The sequence below is a fragment of the Hydractinia symbiolongicarpus genome, chromosome 3 (assembly GCF_029227915.1).
Source record: "Hydractinia symbiolongicarpus strain clone_291-10 chromosome 3, HSymV2.1, whole genome shotgun sequence".
Classification (NCBI taxonomy): Eukaryota; Metazoa; Cnidaria; class Hydrozoa; order Anthoathecata; family Hydractiniidae; genus Hydractinia; species Hydractinia symbiolongicarpus.
In genome coordinates, this window is record NC_079877.1 from 24,312,032 (window position 1) to 24,330,853 (window position 18,822).

The 18,822-nt window shown below is 34.2% G+C and overlaps 2 protein-coding genes across 2 annotated transcripts; both read left to right on the plus strand.

Annotated features, from left to right (window-relative positions):
- The first annotated feature begins 2,536 nt into the window (after nucleotides 1-2,536).
- On the plus strand, nucleotides 2,537-12,264 carry LOC130636375 (retinoblastoma-binding protein 5 homolog). Its single transcript, XM_057446071.1, has 15 exons — nucleotides 2,537-2,629; nucleotides 3,003-3,028; nucleotides 3,852-4,024; nucleotides 4,319-4,459; nucleotides 5,013-5,100; nucleotides 5,621-5,692; nucleotides 6,258-6,287; nucleotides 6,458-6,537; nucleotides 7,583-7,702; nucleotides 8,407-8,459; nucleotides 8,767-8,867; nucleotides 10,023-10,094; nucleotides 10,591-10,734; nucleotides 11,065-11,338; nucleotides 11,432-12,264. The coding sequence occupies exons 1-15, from the start codon at nucleotides 2,608-2,610 to the stop codon at nucleotides 11,596-11,598; spliced, it is 1,563 nt and encodes a 520-aa protein (XP_057302054.1). The 5' UTR covers nucleotides 2,537-2,607; the 3' UTR covers nucleotides 11,599-12,264.
- A 623-nt stretch (nucleotides 12,265-12,887) lies between these two features.
- Nucleotides 12,888-15,450, plus strand: LOC130636978 (type-1 angiotensin II receptor B-like). Its single transcript, XM_057446831.1, has 5 exons — nucleotides 12,888-12,920; nucleotides 13,173-13,354; nucleotides 13,672-13,809; nucleotides 13,917-14,732; nucleotides 15,183-15,450. The coding sequence occupies exons 1-5, from the start codon at nucleotides 12,888-12,890 to the stop codon at nucleotides 15,448-15,450; spliced, it is 1,437 nt and encodes a 478-aa protein (XP_057302814.1).
- Nucleotides 15,451-18,822: the final 3,372 nt, after the last annotated feature.

Consider the following 18,822-nt stretch of genomic DNA (forward strand, 5'->3'; position numbering starts at 1 on the left):
AATGATAAGGCAATATTGATTATTTAGTTACTTGTAAAGCCTTTTAGTTTTGTATAAAAAAGTGAGATAATTAGCGTTTTTTAAAAAAACAACCTATAAAACAAAATCGCAGCAGAAATGGAACATTGTTATGTTATGTGTCAGCCATATTTGTTTACATCTGTCTCTGTTTTGCAAAGTAGATACTGACCGGCGGCAATAATATTCAAAACACGGACCCCTGTAGCTAGGCTTTCAAACTTCTCGCCTCCTGACCTGCTGACCTGATCTATTTGGATTTCTTACTTTTCTTGGATAAAATACTTATGTATTTTTATGTTATGTGATTTAAATGCAAAAATTTGCAGTTACATCAAATGTACTTAACAGTGATTTAAATTTAAGTACACTTAGCTAGGTTCAAGTGTTTTCCAGGCTAGCAGCTAGCTAACACCCCCCTTTGCGTGTGGGTCTGCCCTAGTCACCTGCTTATAATTTATCTGCATGCACACTAGTGTAGTAAACTATATGCTCACTTGACCCCTAACTGATGATGCAAAAATTCAATTTAAAATTGGCCTTATTTTTATGTGTCCACATCCTTTGTGTGTTACAGTTTTTTTCTTCATCTTGACAGGCATGATAAATGAGTTAGGGACTCTTCTAGAGAATTAGCTTAACGTCACAAATATGATGATTTTAGAGTCAGTTCAGTACTAAAAATAGAGTTGATTTGTTGGCCAGCGAATAAAAACATTTAAAATTTTGAAAAGGAGCACTTTTACAATCCACACTGTCTTTTTTCCTTTGATAATTATTGAGTAGACGCATGGTTTCGTTGCTGCTACATGATAGCTTCGTGGCTGCAACCCAAAACCCCAACCAAAACCCTGCAGCCGTGCAACTGCACAGCCACTGCAAGTTTAGGTCAAGGGTTTTGTATTTATTGCACATGTGCAGGGTATGAAATATGGTAAGGTTTTATTCAAAGACTAATATTGTATATAGCTGCGCATCCATGCAGCCAGGTAATTTTAGTGTTTGATTTTTGAAGAGTAAATTCTAAAGATTAGCCTTCTAAAAAATTATTTAGCCATAAGTACATATCATTACACCTATTCTATATTGTTTAATAACTACACACCTTGTTTAATTAGTTCTCAGGACCCTTGATAGTCATGGCTATGAGTACAATAATATTGGAAGGTACTTGCTGTGAGGAGACAAGGTGCATGAAAATTTTTTGTCTCTTTAGTTCTTCCAGAAATGTGGGTCTAGAGACTCTAACACCAAATATTATGAGGGTGCCAACTAACCGTAAAATGATAAAAAAAAAACTTGAGGGCCCTCCAGTTTTCCAAATTTCGCCCAAAAAAAGCATGCATCCATTTTAAAAAGTAAAAAACCCATACTTGTAGTAAAGCATCAATGCTTTATCTTAGAACCTTATCACAGATAGATAGATAAATGTGCATATTTAACATGGCTAGCCTCACAAATATCGAGGGATATACCCTGTCTATTTTTTCCAGAAGGGGCCATGGCTTAGATAATGAGTCATAGAGTATTTAATGCTCATTTTGAGCTACGCAGACCCAATTAGGCCCTGCGCACTACTAGACAACTCCTGGCAACATCCAACGGCCCACACAGTGAGCCATCTCCCCAATTTCCCTCACATGGCTTGGTTTAACCCAAGGCTATGGTAACATTCACTCGCCCATGTTGAATCGCCGCCAAGAGGAATCGAACCTCGGTCTCCGGCACAGAGTACGAGAGCTATAACCACTAATCTACTGCCCCGAGAGCCACAAGAACTTACTATGTCAGATAAACACAGACTTTATGTCTATCAAAATAAGAATTGCGTGGGCAAAACATGCCTTTTCTAGTGACAGGAGTTTTCATTAACAGTTTATTAACAGCAGGACATCAAGCATTGTATCCCAAAAGTCCTGCTCATATAGCTCTGATGGAAAGCTACACTGTGATAGTATCACAAAAAAACTTTGTCACTAAAATTTGTTGGCATTATGTTTTCAAACAGGCTTTATTTGATACAATTTGATTGATAGACATATAGTTAATAAAGTCACACTATTCTAAAAGGCTAGGGTCAACAAGATTAAAAGCGCTGTTTTGCCTTCAGGAATTATTCAGCCGAGTTCTGGAATAATTTGGTAGTTATTTTATTCAAATAGGTGCCTGAGCTCACCCCCATATATCCAAGCGTTTTGGGGTAAAACTATGAAATGCTCTATATTATATTCCTGTGTACTTTGTGAACATGTTGGTATTTACATCTGCAATGGCTGAGTGCCAACATGAATTGGAAAAGCTGTATTTAAGTAACAAATTAACAGCATCTATACCTCCTCTTGCAGATCTAGACAATAATTCTCCTTATCAATGTGTCCTATTTCTCCCATTTTTAGTGTGCTTGCCTTTAACACCAACTCTGTCTTGTGTATGATTTATTTAGTTATTTGTGGATTTCGCAAATATATGAATGGGGGAAGTTTATTGTTTATTTTATTTGGAATTAACATGGTCATTTTGACTTTTAGGCTACTAATACGAAACATAAAACAAATTTCCAGAAATGTTTGAGTTAACAACTAAGATGTAATGACAGACTTGACCTTGTTACGTAAGTCATTTGTTGGTTTATTAAGGCTGGTAAAATTTGCAGGAACTTCAAAAGTTTGAATTGTTAACGTCATATATATTTTCTTTTTAAATGTAATATATCATTATAAAGCTTGAGTATTGTGTATTTGCCTTATGTATGAAAACACCATTGTAGAAAGCTTTGTATATGTCTAACGTTTACTAAACTTTACTAGACACATGCATACAAAGCTGCTTGCAGTAACTATGTATATATACAGTATACCTTTATTGAAACTCCAAAATATGAGATTGAATATCAAAATCCAAGGTGACAAATGGTATTCAATTTATATTGTAGAACGTATTTTCAGTTATGAACTAATGTACATTTTAGTTTATTTTCATTATAGAAACTTTTGGTCAGAGCTTTCCTGAGGTACGGAATATTTTGTTGTATTTCCCCCAGTACATGTGAAATAGACTATATTATTACACTAGTTGTTGAACCCCTGGGAAGATAAAAAATATCTGTTGTTTGAAATTTGCCGAAGTCAGTCAGTACTCATTGATACACTAAGTTTTTTTTTTAAAAAAAATTGACAGTTGCAGTTATTAAACAGCTGATCAAGAAAAAGTTTAGGATCATATGCTTTCTCGGGACAGTTAATGAGATATTGGTTTTTAATGACGTTATCAATCCATCTGTTCCAAAACAGGTGGGTTGACCCAGCTTTAAAAAATTGGCCTAAGTGGTCCCTAGTTATCAGCTAGTAAATGATGTCAGTTTTTTCCACCCGTTTTCAAGTTATTTTGCCTCAAAGTTATAACCCCAATGCAATGGTTTCACTATTCTTTCTTAATGTGTCTTTGCCATTCTGTCCTATTTACTTGGTTACTTAATGTTAAAATGGTAACTTTGCCGTTTAACAAATAAAACAAGAAACATCATAATTGTAAGCATTACACACATAATGCTATTGCTTTTTGAGAAATTAGACTTTATTTTTTATTCTCTTTGTTAATAATTTGTATTTGGCAGTCTTTCCAATCTATTTTTTAACATTGGAAAAAACTTGGCAATTTGAATTGCTATTTGCTTTTTATGTGAACATACTTGCGTTTCAAGTAGACCTTCTTGCAGGCAATTATTATTTAGTTGTTTTACTAATGCATCAGCATTTGCATGACAATTGGCAGATCATGCCAAATTATATTAAAAAATCTTTCTCTGTTAAAATACCTACTGTTATAATGCTTAGGAATTTGATGGCAGTTTGGACTCTGTTAGTGCTGCATTGACCTGTTCATTTAACCGCACTGGCTCATTGCTGGCTGTTGGTTGTAACGATGGTAGACTTGTCATTTGGGATTTCTTGACAAGGGGCATCGCAAAGATAATAGTTGCTCACGTACATCCAATATCTTCTGTGAGGTAAGAAGCCTTTACCAGTAATTTAAAACAAAAATATTGATGTAATGCTTAGCACCAGGTTAGCTTAGCATTGTTCGCTATTCAGTAACTGTGTCGGAGCATCTGTTTTTATTCAAGATAAATATTGTATTAAAAACAAAAAGAGGTAAAAGGTAAAACCCGGAATGACATCAGTTAACTTTTGATATGTAAAGTGGATAAAAGAGTTAAATATTAGAAGGATTAAAACTTTAAAATCTTTTTTCAATCTTTGTTCAAGGCGAACATGTATGCTGTATATTTTTTGTGTTTCAGTTGGAGTCGAAATGGAAAGAAAATATTAACTGCGTCAACTGATTGGAATGTTGGTTTGTGGGATGTTCTTTCTGGTGATTGTGATGTGCGTTATCGTTTCCCATCTGCTGTTCACAAAGTTCAGTTTCACCCTTTTAATAAGTATGTTTTAGTCTCTTACAATTTGTGTGTTGATTAGATGCGAAAATGTACCTTTCGATAAAACGTGGCAATCAGAAATGAAAAAATATAATGCAATATTTCATAAATAAAAAAATAATATAAGGAAATAACGAAATGTAAATAAATAAGATAATTATTTTTAACAAATTTCATGTTAAAATTTGAGTCAGTGTGATGCACTACAATCTTTAAGCTTCTTCAACATACCGAAATTTCACTAACCCAAGTATTTTAAGGAATAAAAGAAGTCTGCTGTTGTTAATTTTTGTTAGTTAGTTTGACAAATGCACTCTGTGATACGTCTTTGCTAAATTTAATTTATTAACTAAGTAGTATTTTCAATAGCTTTGTAATAGTTTTTTAAAATATCATACATATAGCTTAAGAAACACAAGTTTAGGAAACTCTGGCTCAAATGCTTAAAAACTTAAGAAACGTTTAAGAAACATTTCATGCTTAAATGGATGATTTTTTTAAAAACATTGAGCCTACCTTTCCAAAAAAATTGACTTAATTGTATTTTTATTTTCAGTAAAAAGTTCCTTGTTTGCCCTGTGAAACATCCACCTGTGTTAGTTGAACTGGATGGTGAACATCACATTCTTCCTGTTGGTGGAGAGGTAAGCAAATTCTTTACAATTTGCAAAATTGTTATATGAAGGTTTTCAGCTTTTACAACCTGGATCCAACTTGGAGATATACTCAGGTAGTTAAGAGTTTATGTTCAAAACATCCTGGCTGGTTGCATAACTGAAATCAAAGTGTTAAGCCCCAGTAACACCACTAAAGTTTAACACTCATAAAAAATGCAATTAAGAAATTTAGGGGGTTGTGTGACCATGAAATTTCTGCTTTTCTCGTAAGAAATTCCTAAAAAGTATAAGCTTTCTGTACTTCAAAAAAAGGTGTCTGTACCCATTTGAGAAGAACTGTGCATTAAATATAACATTGTTCTTCTCTCCTGCTATGAAGAAGAATTAACATTTGACTAATCCTTATTTTCTATATTAACCTCTGTTATTCACAACCAGACAGTGCATCTGTAACTGAAAAAAGAAACGACATTTACTCTTATGGAGTGCCCTTTGTATGGAAAAAGCATGTTTAAATTGTATACTTTCATACCATGTGTCTCTTTAGTGCGAACAAAATATCATTGCATCATTTGATAAAAAAGGTGATCACATTTTTGCTGGTAATGCAAAAGGAAAGGTAAAACATTATTGCATTTAATTTACCTTAATTCCCTCAAATTATACATACCTTTAAATTTTCACGCCCTTAATTTTTCACGCCCCAATTTTTCGCACATTTAATTTGTTATATCCGCATGACCTTTATTATCCCTTAGTTGAGAATGAGTAATTAAGATAGGAATTATTGTACAATCAATATAGGTAAATTAATTTTTTTTTTCATGCAGTAGTAAACTGCACGAAAATTAAAGGTGCACAATATGTAGGAGAATTAGGGTATTACAGATTTTTCCTTCCTAAACAAGGATTTGAAGCAAATTTCCATCAAAAGGTCCCAAAAGTTATAATTTCCTCTGTTTCAAGTTTGTCCTAATTACCTCCTGCCAAGTCTTTTCCGGTCTACCTTTGAGATTTGTCCCAGGAACTACAGATATGAGCCCGACTTAGCTTGATAAAGTTAATTTGCTTAGGAAACCACACAGCAACAGTAACAACAAGGTTTTGCTTATTTTAGCGTGTTTGTTTTAGTTTTCTTTTTACTGGCTTGATCACATGAGATTTTTATTTATTCATTCTTTTAGATCACCATAATCCATACTGATACTTTACAAGTAAGTAAATTCTCCCAGTTCTGGGGACCGCGGATCGAATTCTGCTCACTGCCAGGCAGTATGTTAGTGGTGAACAACGTAGTTCTGTTTCAATATACGTAAATTCTCTTTTTTTACCATTTTTCATTATTTTTGACGTATTGGCTACACATACATTTTTCATTATGCAGGAAAAATTGTCGTTTCGCATCAGCACAGCAACAAATGCAAATACTGCAATCAAATCAATCGAGTTTGCGAGAAGAGGAAGGTATTGATACGCTTTCATTTTAACTTGAATTGTTAAATTTTATTTACCATAGTTATTAATAAAACAAAGCTAAGAAGTATGTAGAAGCACTTTAAGTACAGAAACTTTCGCGAATGGAAAAGTTTGCAAGATTCTTTGCATCCCAAGAGAATATTTTTTACAAATTTAAACTTTCGCGATTGATTTTCGCCATATTATTTTGCGAACATGAACGTTTTCAAATCGATGCTCTGGGAAAATTACGAGAACCATAACTTTTACAGATTGCCAAAAAGTTAACTTTAACATTTCGAAGATTAGACCTCGAGACGTATTTTTTAACTGAAATAGACTATTCTAAGCTGAATCCTCGAAAATAGAAAGTTTGTAACTTAACTCACAAATTTGACCAAAATTGGCAAACGTTTCAGGCTGCGAAAGTGTTTTACTACATATTTAGATCTTCAAGTTATGTACTATTTTGAATACATCCAACAGATGAATTAATTTATGTTGTGTTACATGGAGTTCTTCCCATTGGAGTAATACAGCATAACTTTTTAGACATGCAATTTCTTTGTACACATACACAATCAGTTTTATTTTTCCCTAAAACATATAAACTTCAAAGAGACTAAACCAGAGGTGAAATTTTATTTATCTAATGAAACATGTAAAGACTGCCTTACTAACACCTCCCTGTGAGCGCTGGTTTGTTTTATTGTAAGGTCGTGTGATGTAGTACATGTTGAAAACCATGACTGACTTTCTAATCTACAATATTGACAAATTTTCATTCATTTTCATCAGCCAGCATATTTCTAGGAGCGTTTTAAAGCTGGTGTGGCACAGTGTGTAGAGATCTTGCTGCAAAACTCAGAACTTTATTAAAAGGTCCATAACAAATATACTCTTAACAACATTCCATTGCCATGTGGATTTTGTAGGTGCTTCTAAGAATTTACCTATTGTTATTTAAATTTCCCCTTAACGTATTATCATCTATACTTTATCTACACTTCATTGTATATATTTTTTTATTAACAAACTTTGTCTTTCTTTTCAGTTCATTTCTTGTTAATTCACAAGATCGCGTCATCAGAGTATTCAATACAGATGCTGTGTTATCATGTAAAGAAGGACAAGAACCTGAGCCGTCACAAAAATTGCAGGATCTCGTAAACAGGTAAGAGTGAACAAACAATAAAATTGCAGGATCTTCTAAACAGGTGAGAGTATACAAACACTTTTTTCAATCCAACCTTTTATGTCATGAAAACAGACTTTCTTTTGAAGACCCGTTTCATAAGTTACTTTTTATTATACTTGCTTAGATTAAGCTTTGTTTGCTAACTATCCAAATTTTCATCCTAGCTAGTTGTTTTGACCCAAATCTCAGCCTTGGCTCTTAGCAACTCAGTGGCTTATAAACGTTGTTTTCTTATTTCTTCTGTTAAAATTCGCGTAGCTCCGTATTTTTTCTTGGTGAAATACCTAAAATAAGATAAAATCACAATCTTCATAGAGATTTTATGGAAAGATGCTCTTCAAACGTATCATATATTTTAAAAAAATAAGTAAACTTTTTATTATGACGAAGTATCGAAGCGAAATCTTTCGCAGGTATAATCCCAGGCTTCGCGCAAATTTCAGATTTTTAGAATTTTAGCATGAATATGGTAGTTAATATACGGAACTCTTATTGGTAGAAAAAGATTGTTACTAAATTTGCTTACTTCCTGAAAAAGAAGTCATTTTAAATCAACGGTATCGTGTTCAAATGAGTTCTATTAATCCATTCGAATAATAAAAAATTAAAAACTCTTTAAGCAGGATCATTTTTTTAAAATGTAACATACATACTCTCATATAAAAATGTTGTTATTTTAGAACGTTGTGGAAAAAATGTGCTTTTTCCGGCGATGGAGAGTTTATTGTGGCGGGTAAGCTTTTATTTTTTTAAGTTATCCAGCTAATTTTAACCCGACATTTTTATTACGAGTGTTAAGGAAAACACGGCACCGACGCAGAATATTCGATGAAACTCTGCAGAATATTCCATGAAACTCTGAGACTCCCATGGGGGCGAGATAGAATTCAGAATTAAAATGATTAATGGTAATGTTAGTATTTTCTGCAGTCAAATAACACGACGAAAGAGGAAGATGGGTTAAAATTTGGCCACTTATGCTCCGGTGAGAAGTTTGGTGCGCGCGGATACGTTAACCAAATTGTTTTAATTGTTTTCAGGATCCTCTCGACAGCATGCTTTGTATATCTGGGAGAAAAGCATTGGAAGTTTGGTGAAAATTTTACATGGAACTAAAGGAGAGTTGTTAGTAGATGTTGTGGTATGTTTTTTTTTTTATCTCAACGTCGAATGGAAAACAATGCAGCGTTATTATTCAAGACTGATTTCTAATGCTTTTTTTTCTCAACTTATTTTGGTAAATATTTTAAAGATTTGTAATAAAATTTGAAATTTGGATGAGTTTGTGTGAAATAGGAAGATCAAAACACTTATATTTGTACAAAAATAGTGTCAATGCTTTCTCAATGTTCCTCTGATTATCCGCCTTTTGAATTTTGTGTACGCCCTTTTTTGGATAGGGGCGTTTATTACGAAATCCATGTTCAAAAAAGGAGAAGTTTAATCGAGACATCAAATGGAATACAGGAAACAAAACAGGACCGACTGATAGCCTTGTGGTAGAGCGTTCGCTTCCAGTGCGGGAGGTCTTGGTTCAAACCCCGGCCGAGTCATGCCAGAGACTATAAAAGTGTGATTCTATCCTTTCTGCTTAGCGTTCAGCATGAGAATAGGATTGATATCGTAGGCGGTTGTCTAGTTGAGCGATTGCTGTGCTTGCACGAATTACGTAGCTCAAATGGGAGCTTTAAATGCGCTAGGACCCCCTCCGCAGGACCCTCGTTGATAGCAGTACTAATAGGAACTAAACAGGCTATCCTGGGTAAATAATTTCAATAATAATAATAATAATAATTTCAATAATAATAATAATAATAATAATTATAAAACTAAAAGTCGTAAGTTTTGGATAACGATAAATTCTTAACGTATGAAGAACATGTAAGCAACACCAGATTGAAGTGAGTGAATGAAAAAATGGAAAAGGGGAATAACAATTTGTACAACAATAAACCCGATGAAACCCGATACACCCGATTAAAGCAAGTTTGGTTTCTATCGCCACACTAGCCTGACTGAGCAAGCAAGCACGTGAATTTGGTCTTCCCAAGTAGAAGGCCAACGACAATAGTTAGCCTATAAAATGCAGAAACTTAAATAACAGTAAACCTTAGCCAAAATTTTGTGATTAAAAAAAGCGTGTACAGTATAAAATATTATTTTGAGTTATTAATTTTTCTACGTTTTCTATTTGTAACTATTTTTTTATTTTGATTAACAACTCAGAATTATCTTTAAAACGCAATTTGCAGCAAGAAATTAGTTTCGCCTGAACAGTTAACTATTTCTTTTGTAGTGGCATCCTATTCGACCAATCATATGCTCAGTTGCCAACGGCTTGGTTTCAATTTGGTCACAGACACATGTTGTAAGTTCTATGTAGTTTAATTTGCGAGAAAATTAATATAGCCAGGTGAACTTTTGCTAATCGCTAACGGTGTGTTAAACAACAATTACCACCAAACACCAAGAATATTGCAGTAAAACTTCGAATCATCAAATAAATTAAATGCGTTTCTTTGTGCCCTGCTCTATTTTAGTCATTTCCTATTTTTTTAAAAACATGCTGAATAAACTTTGACGAGTCACAACGACAAATCGCGGCTAAATAATTTTGCTAGAATTGCGATATTCGGAAGGAGTTTCTCTGTTTAAAGTTAGTGTTCGCACAAACCGCTTTCACTAAGAAAATGAAATTGGCTAATCACTAATATAGTAATTTTCAATAATGTCCAGCCTAAAGCCTGCTGGCAATTTTTTATCGAATTAACGATAACTACCGGCAATATGATTTTATAATACATAATTTGCATTGTTTTTACATCACCTAAATTAATGACAAAGTACTTGTCTACTCACTGTAGGAAAACTGGTCCGCTTTTGCTCCAGACTTTCAAGAGATTGACGAAAACATAGAATATGATGAACGGGAAAGTGAGTTTGATCTTGAAGACGAGGATAAAGAAGAATTACTCAACACAAGTCATGACCAGCAAGAAGAACTCGAGGTTGGAGTTTGACTGTTGTTGTTGTTGTTGTTGTTGTTGTTGTTGTTGTTGTTGTTGTTGTTGTTGTTGTTGTTGTTGTTGTTATTGTTGAGCTTGTTGTTTTTATTGTTGTTATGTTGACATTGTTGTGGTTTTTTACCTTGTTGTTGTTATTGCTATTATTGATGACATTGTTGTTGTTGTTATTGTTGATCTTGTTGTCGATTTTGCTTTGTTGCTGTTTTTGTTGTTGTTTATCGATTTGTTTTTGTTGTTGTTCACAAGCTAGAGCTATTCGCACAACACATAATAACGCAGAACCTGTATTAAATCATCTTATGGTTTCTATAGATCGATGTTGAAAGCATCGAAAAGCCGTTATATTACAGCAGTGGCGATGAGCCTGACGACGATTGTTTGTTTTATTTACCGGTCGCACCCGACATCGACGACCCGGAGGGAGATGTAGTTCCAGGTTATGACCAAAAACCTGCAACTGACAAATCAGTGTTGGTTGATAATACTAACCAAAAAATGGGAGAAAATGGTCCGCCAAAAAAGAAGCCGAAGATTACAGATGTAAACATTAATGGAGAAGTGTACAATCAAAACAGCGTCTTGGCAGGTAGTGTGACCCTCCAAGGGTTCTATTTTTCGTAGTTTTGACTTTCAGCATGTTAAAACGCATGCTAATATTTGTAAATGTTTGTCGTTTCAGAGAAAGCTTCAGAGAAACCTAAGGGAAGAGGTACGACATCAACAAGAGGGAAGAGAGGTGGGAGAAAAGCAGGAGCGGGAAAAGGAAGAAAAATCGTGTCGGCAGCCGTCGATGTGGACGATGAAAACTCGCAAGATTTTTCTGACGCATCTGGAAAGACCGCGTAGTGATTGGTTTCGACGACAAGTCTTCAGCAAATAAATTCGCATTTTGAGTAAACCTGAAAGACTTATAGCGTTTGCATGAGTTCAAATTGTATTGGAATCACCTTCATGGATATTATGTTGTGATTAAAGTAATGTCTGGCTGTCTTGGACGACCGTGATTCTGTAATAAAGTGCAAAGGACTGACTGTGCCTTAAAAACGGAAGTAATTGACACCTCTCCTTGTAGATATGGATGAGTAAAAGTTAGAAACCATCTCATTGATATCTGAACAATTATTTTTCTTTTTTAGGACTAATATTAACTTTAATGAGTTCTCCTGTGTTGTTTTTTTTGTTCTGTTTTTCTACAATGTGTTTTTTTAAGATGGCTAAAAAGTATTTGATATTAACAGTGCTTTATTTTGAAGTTTATAAAATTTAATTAAAATTCGGCAAAAATGTTTGGTCGCTACAAAATATTATTCAAAATTTGGTCCCTTCTCTCATTTTATTTTTACCATTTTATCATCTGCATGTAGATTTTACTAAAATGGATGCCGCAGAGTGACATTCTCCACCGCAGAACTCGTGGAACCCCTACCGTATTGAGAAACACATATATTTACAGCAGCACTACCTTATTTATTCTAGAAGAATAGAAATGATATCCTTATGGGTTTAATGAAACCATTCGTTACTTTTTCCCTTCATTGTGTCATGGTTACCATGACAAAAACATCATCATAACTATCTCGTGACCCAAGAATTACATTTCTTGACACGCTTTCATGCTTTATATGCGAATGAGCGTCGCTCAAAATCTTCCGCATTGCAATCACATAAATGTCACATGTATTCATCTTACATGAGATAGAACGAATCACGATAAATATTTCAGCGCTGTGGCTAGTATGTTGGCTAATTTCCATGAAAGGTGATTGGTCTATTATGACGACTTGACAGTTTTTTCTCTGTATTTTTCTCGTAAATACATATTGTAAATATATATTTATATGTTGTGAAGGAAAAAGGCTGTGTCACAATGAAGTAAGTATCTTAAATATCGTCACTGAAGAAATTTTTGCGAAATTAAATTTCGCGAATTTTTTTTTTCTGATACTGTTTCAAAAAAACGAACTTTAAAATTGCAAGAAGTAATTTTGCAAAATTTTAAAAAAATAATGAAGCGCGAAATTAAATTCTGCTAAACTCGGCAATTTTGCCTAATTGAATTGCAAAATTAATTTCTGCAAGGATTTCTTTTCGCAAAAATTTCCTCCCTTCTGGTAGACTATCCCAAGCTTTAATATATGGCCGCCAACGAAGATGAAAGTGAAACAAAAGTGTATAATAAATACCCATTTTACTTCATTTCTAGCTAAAGCTCCGGTTTAACAAAATCAGGCTCTTTCCAGTTCCTGATCGCTTTTGCATCAAATGAAAAAAATAACCTCAGCGGTCAAGGGAAATCTGTAGGAAAATGGGATTTTTTAAAAAAAAAATTGGGAATACCTGATAAAGTCAAAGTTTACGTATTTATTAACTCAGATGCAGATTTCGTCTCGTTACGTACTCTTTTTTATTATTATTTTAAGACGTATAGTCACCGTTTTGAGGTCGCATATCACAATCTCGTCCCCAAGGTCTTTTGGCCCATGAGCCGTTATTACAGAGTAGCCAACAATGATCAATGCGCCGATATCAACTTCATCAACAAGGCAAAATGCCTTGGAACAAGGTCGCATAAAATTCTCCAGCCAACTTTGCTAAAAATAATGTAAGCCCTAATATCCAAATTTAGGACTCAGACAACATATTTGCCTTGTAGTATTTTACAGACCAGAATATATGTAAACGATTTATGTACACCCCCCGTAGGAGATAAATTTCAGTCACTTAAAAATCTACTTTCACGATTGGATAGAGGGAATGCGGATGAAAAAATGGTATTACATGTCAAATTTGCTTGTACAATATATATTTTTTAAATGCCTAATCTAGCCTGAACTTTACATTTTAGCATTTTTGCGAAATCTTATAAAAACTAGTCGGTGGGATCACGATACCTCAAACAAAATGAGCAAAATACTTCAGATTTGTTGCAAGAAGGGGGAGGGGATTTTTATCAAAAAAGTCTCGATATATTATATCCACGATTGTAGTTGATTTAAAGAAACAAAATTTAGTCAACCGATCTTTAATTAGTCAGTTTCTCGTTTTTTCTCACGATATGTAAGACATATTTTGCTTTTTTCTGTGTTCTTCCATCTTTTTTTCTTATGGTTAAGACGCCCATCTAAAATAAACCCCGATCTACTGTGCATTTATTTTTCTTCCAGAGCTCAAAATATAAGCCAAAATGGGACGAACTACATTAATGCTCAGTGTGTTATACGCACAACAGAGACGCTTCTTTTAGTTGGATATTGTATAGTGTTCGTCGTCGGAGTGATCGGAAATACAATCGTTCTTCTCACGTTCAAACGAAGTTGGAGAAAAGGACCAATCATTGAACTGTTGATCGCCTATTTGGCAGTATTCGATTTGCTCTCCTCCGTATGCGCTCCCCTGCTATTTATATACTGGACTGCCACGTGTTATATGGTATGGGATTTCGGTTGGCTTGGTTGCAAAATTTTACCGACACTATGCCGTGTTTTTACCGACATATCTATCGGTGTTATCCTCACCATGGCAATTGATCGATGTAAATCGATAGTTACTCCACTTAGAAATCGATCCAGCTGTAAAACAATTCATATAGCAGTGGTGGTGATCATTGTTTTGTCATGTTTATGTGAAGCGTACTACATCAATGGACTTTTATATATAGAACAGTGCACTGTAGTACCCGCAGTTTATCTTTCATATTCTTATCCCCTTGTTGTTTTCACAGTTTTACGGGATGTCGCATTTGTTCTTATTTTCGTAGTGACCACTATTGCTGTTTACATGAAACTAAAAAGTTCTTCAAACCGAAGATTACTTTTATCGTCACAAACTTCCACGCGCAAGCACTCCCAACGAGGGAGGGTCATGAAAATGTTAGTTGTGATGGCAGCCGTGTTTACTGTGACGGTAATACCACGTGATATATTACATCTGACGTACACAATTTTATGGATAACGTCACCAAAAAATGCACTAACTAATTCGTAAGTAAAGACTTTTATTTAGCACTAACCTCTAATGCTTATTTAAATCACTACTGGGTACGTGAAACATTCTCGTACCCAGTGCTCTTTGAAATTAAAACCCCGAAACTTTCGAGTTTATGTCAAAAGGCTCTCAGGGTCGGGAATGCAAGTGACACTTTCACGAGCAAAAATCTTCACGTAAAAAAAGTCGAGGGTATGAAGTTTCGCAAGAAAAAACAAATTTAAAGGCAGAACCTTTTCTGAAAAATTGCGAAACTATATGCACGAAAAATTTATGTTGCGAAACTGTATTGTTAGTTCTACTTCTTTAATTTTGTAGTTTATGTATTTTGAGAAGCTAAAATTCCTACAACATCAAAATTGCAAAATCATCCCGACATTTCTCTAAAATTTCTCCTAGCCTTCCCGAAACAATTCAAAATTCACCTTAACTTCATTTCTATTTAGGGTTGTCGTGCAACACATAAACAACGTACTCAAGCTTCTCCAAGTGAGCAACAGTATCTACAATGTTTTCATTTATGGAAAGATGCACGGTCACTTCTGGCATAATTTTAAAAATATTTTGTTTTGTGTAAAAGACGCCCGATATACTGCATCAGCAACAACCGTCAAGGAAAGGATAAGATACAATTCGTCGACGTACCGTCAATCCTTCTCTTTTCCGACAAACATCGGTAGGCGTGAGACTTTACCGTCAGAATCTGTTTTATGACGCAATCAAACAGATATTTTTTCATATCGTTATTTAGTGACCGTGACAGAAAAAGTGTAAAATCTTTATTGGCATGATGGTTCTTTACGGCTTCAGAACTGGAATTATGGAGACACATGCAGATGTCGCAGTATTAGTGGAGAATAAATTTATTGATGCATCAGGAAACTGGATGTGTTTACATATCTACGTCCTTGTATATACGTCCTTGTATATATTACTACACAAAGACCATTCTGTGTAAATATTAACAAATAAACACAGAATGATTTTTGGGTAATAGAAATGCTGACAATAAATATTGGATTATTTTACAACTTCTGTTTTATTTTCGCGTGTTTGTCTCCTCTCGAGAGAGTTTATGTTTTGAGACATTTTAAATCAAGAGATTGATAAGTTACCATGGCAAAAGACGTGACGACATACCAGCAAAACTTCACACTTTAACAAACCTATTCTTGCAATGAAAATTGTTTTTTTTTTCATAAAACATGATTATAAATTATGACTTTGCTTAAGGAGATATCTATCAGTAAAGGACCTATAGGTTATCCCTTCTCAAAAAAAAAATTATGGCTATTTTACGTTTAAAGTATTCTCTATCACATTTTTGAGGCAATGCAGCGTTTTACTGCCGGAATATTTGAAAATCAGTTCTATGTACTTCCCTAGTTAATTTTCAAAAATTTAAAAAAAAACTTCTTACTGGACAGAGATTGATGGACAGATAAAAAAAATGGTATTATTTGGCTTGGTGTTATATGTCACATAAATTAGAAATCTTTATGCTGACGTTAGCATTTCTGTATTATAACAACACCTCCCCTCCCTTAATATACCCGCCGTGTCCACCATTTTGTTTAGCATATGTTTATTTTTTAGTAAATTTGTGCCTAAATTGCTTATAAAAATAACCTTTCCTTTCATGCCTTATGAGGGAGACTTTGGAGGAACTTTGCCTTCGATTTTCTCTTTAGCAACTGCTTTGTACGGAGCCATTTAGCCACCGTTAGGAAGCTATGCATTAGGCCTCTTGTTTAAGATACGGCATCACCACCTGCAACCCCTGTTTGGTTACATATGTACGGGCCTCTGGAACAAAAGGGTAAAAACATTTGTTTTCGAAATATAGCTCATCATCTTTACGTCCTTCAGACTCAGATTTACTAAAACAATTAGGTTTGTTGCTTAGAAAAAAATAAGTCCTGGGGACTAGGTTGTATTTTAGACAGGAATCTGATAAATGTACACTGTCCAGAATAGTTTCACGTGAGATAAATATAAAATTAAATACCTTGTGATAAACTTTAAAAATTTAAACATCTTTTAAATAGGGTCAGTATTTTATTATCAAATATTTACGTACATTTATGTAGTTTTTTTGAAGATGTAAGTACCTATCCAAATATAATTACATTATCAATAAAAATAACAGTTTTGCAGATCGATCGAAGTTACCGGTTGATAGCCTTGTTTTTGTTGTCAGAGTAAATAGGCTAGAAGGGTTCAATCCACGATCGAGTCATGCTAGAGACATGACACTGTGAATGTAACCTTTCTTGAAGAGACTCATTAGATGCGCGAATATATCTTACTAGTCGGTGGCACGTGAATAAATCCACGGGTTTGTCCGTCCTTTATTTACAGCATTTCGTGTGTCTCACTACTGCGCTTCAGGGAGAACCCTCCCCTTTCCCTCTTTCTCAGATAATGCAGTCCTTACTTGTACCTAAACTGAAATTTTTAACTGTCATCTTGCATTAGTAGGATTTAGTTTTGACATGAGCAATAATGATTACGCAACATACTTATTAAACACGCGCAATGGCTTTTGACGCATGCGCAATACATTTATTTTAGGAAAATCCTAGCTTATATAAACATTTTAGGAGCACAAAAATGTTTTTTCTTTTTGAACAAAATGAAATTACCTTAAAATGAATAGCGTTTCGCTTGAAAACATTTTTGAAGACGTGAATGAAAAGACTAGATAAAATGGAATCCGTTGCAACAATACTGAATGTGAAGACTGCTTCATTCCTCTTGGTGTTCACGGTATAACTTTTTATGTTATTCAACATAAAACAGAAACACTCAGTGTTTCCATTCAAGGGTTCAAGCAAACTCTGGTGTACAGTTATGAATTTCCTATTGGAAAGGATAAACATTTTGGTCAATACTTTTATTTATTATTTATAAGGAAAAAGCTTGATTGAAACCACGACAATGTGTGACATATACCGCACCACAAATATTACCTTTGTCGGTCAAACAAAAAGGTCGTTTGGAAGAATATCTTATCGGTCTAACTTTTGTTGGTTAAAATTTTCGTCGGCATTAATTTTTTTCCTCAGGCCGTCGAATAATTTCGGCAGGTTGTTTTTCAATTTTTCGTTATGATTATGAACCGATTGGCGTCGAGCGACGTCGACCGATTCGGCCTATTCTTGCTGTTGATCGCCTTTAGCTGAACGAAGACTTAAGTATTGGACATTGATTGGTCACACCCTTAGGCCGAGAATAAAAAAAAATCCGATCAAAGAATAGAAGATTTCGTGAAGTTGTGTACATGAACAGTATAAACAAATTAGTTAAGTTGTAATATTTACAGAGAGATAATACAACATCAAAGAGAATTTTAAAATAGCTTATTTAATACCTTTTCTCAATAATTGAAATGAATAATATAAACTACATATCGCCTTTGCATTTTCGATCAATTTACTGTGGTGAGAATATGGGCTGGCGAAGGAGGTCGGTCAGGTGAGATAAAATTCGAAATCGTTTTTTATAAATTTTTTTAACGTAGAGTATACACGTTTTACTTGTTATAAAAATTCCTTTTTAAAGGAAGAATTTTATAAGAATACAAGCCTCAGATTTCTCCAAAAAAATAAGAACAAAATGGAGACTCAGACTTGAATTATTGATTTCGAACCAAAGAACAATCTAATTTTTTTCCAAAAAAACGTTAAAAAAGGAAATGAATTCTCATGTTTTCTGGTTGTGGCCGCTTCTTTTTAAAGCACCGTAACTACGAAATAAAACTCTACGAATAGTAGTAGTATGCAAGTGCGATTGCGCATTAACACAACTATTGAGTTACATTGACAACAAAAACACTGAGAAATTCGGGACTAAATCCTGGTGTTTTTACTAAGATCAACATGAGAACAACTCAGGCTAAAAAAGGGTGAAAAAGAGAGAAAGAACAGCCAACCTCAGGTCAAATTTATTGGTTCTTATAAAAAAGTGTGTACAGATGATAAATTTGGGTGTTTTTAAAATACTTCGAGACAGTTTTATATGTACTGCATAATTTTTATTTGAGAATTGAATGAACGTATAATCACCACCCTCGTCCCCTGTTTT

Excerpts from the sequence above, each read along its gene's own strand:
- LOC130636375 (XM_057446071.1), top strand. The coding sequence starts at position 2,608 with ATGACAGACTTGACCTTGTTAC. Across the intron at positions 10,095-10,590 it reads TTTGGTCACAGACACATGTT|GAAAACTGGTCCGCTTTTGC; the intron begins GTAAGTTCTATG and ends TACTCACTGTAG. Across the intron at positions 10,735-11,064 it reads ACCAGCAAGAAGAACTCGAG|ATCGATGTTGAAAGCATCGA; the intron begins GTTGGAGTTTGA and ends TGGTTTCTATAG.
- LOC130636978 (XM_057446831.1), top strand. The coding sequence starts at position 12,888 with ATGGCCGCCAACGAAGATGAAAGTGAAACAAAA. Across the intron at positions 12,921-13,172 it reads AAGATGAAAGTGAAACAAAA|ACGTATAGTCACCGTTTTGA; the intron begins GTGTATAATAAA and ends TATTATTTTAAG. Across the intron at positions 13,355-13,671 it reads CCAACTTTGCTAAAAATAAT|ATTTGTTGCAAGAAGGGGGA; the intron begins GTAAGCCCTAAT and ends AAAATACTTCAG.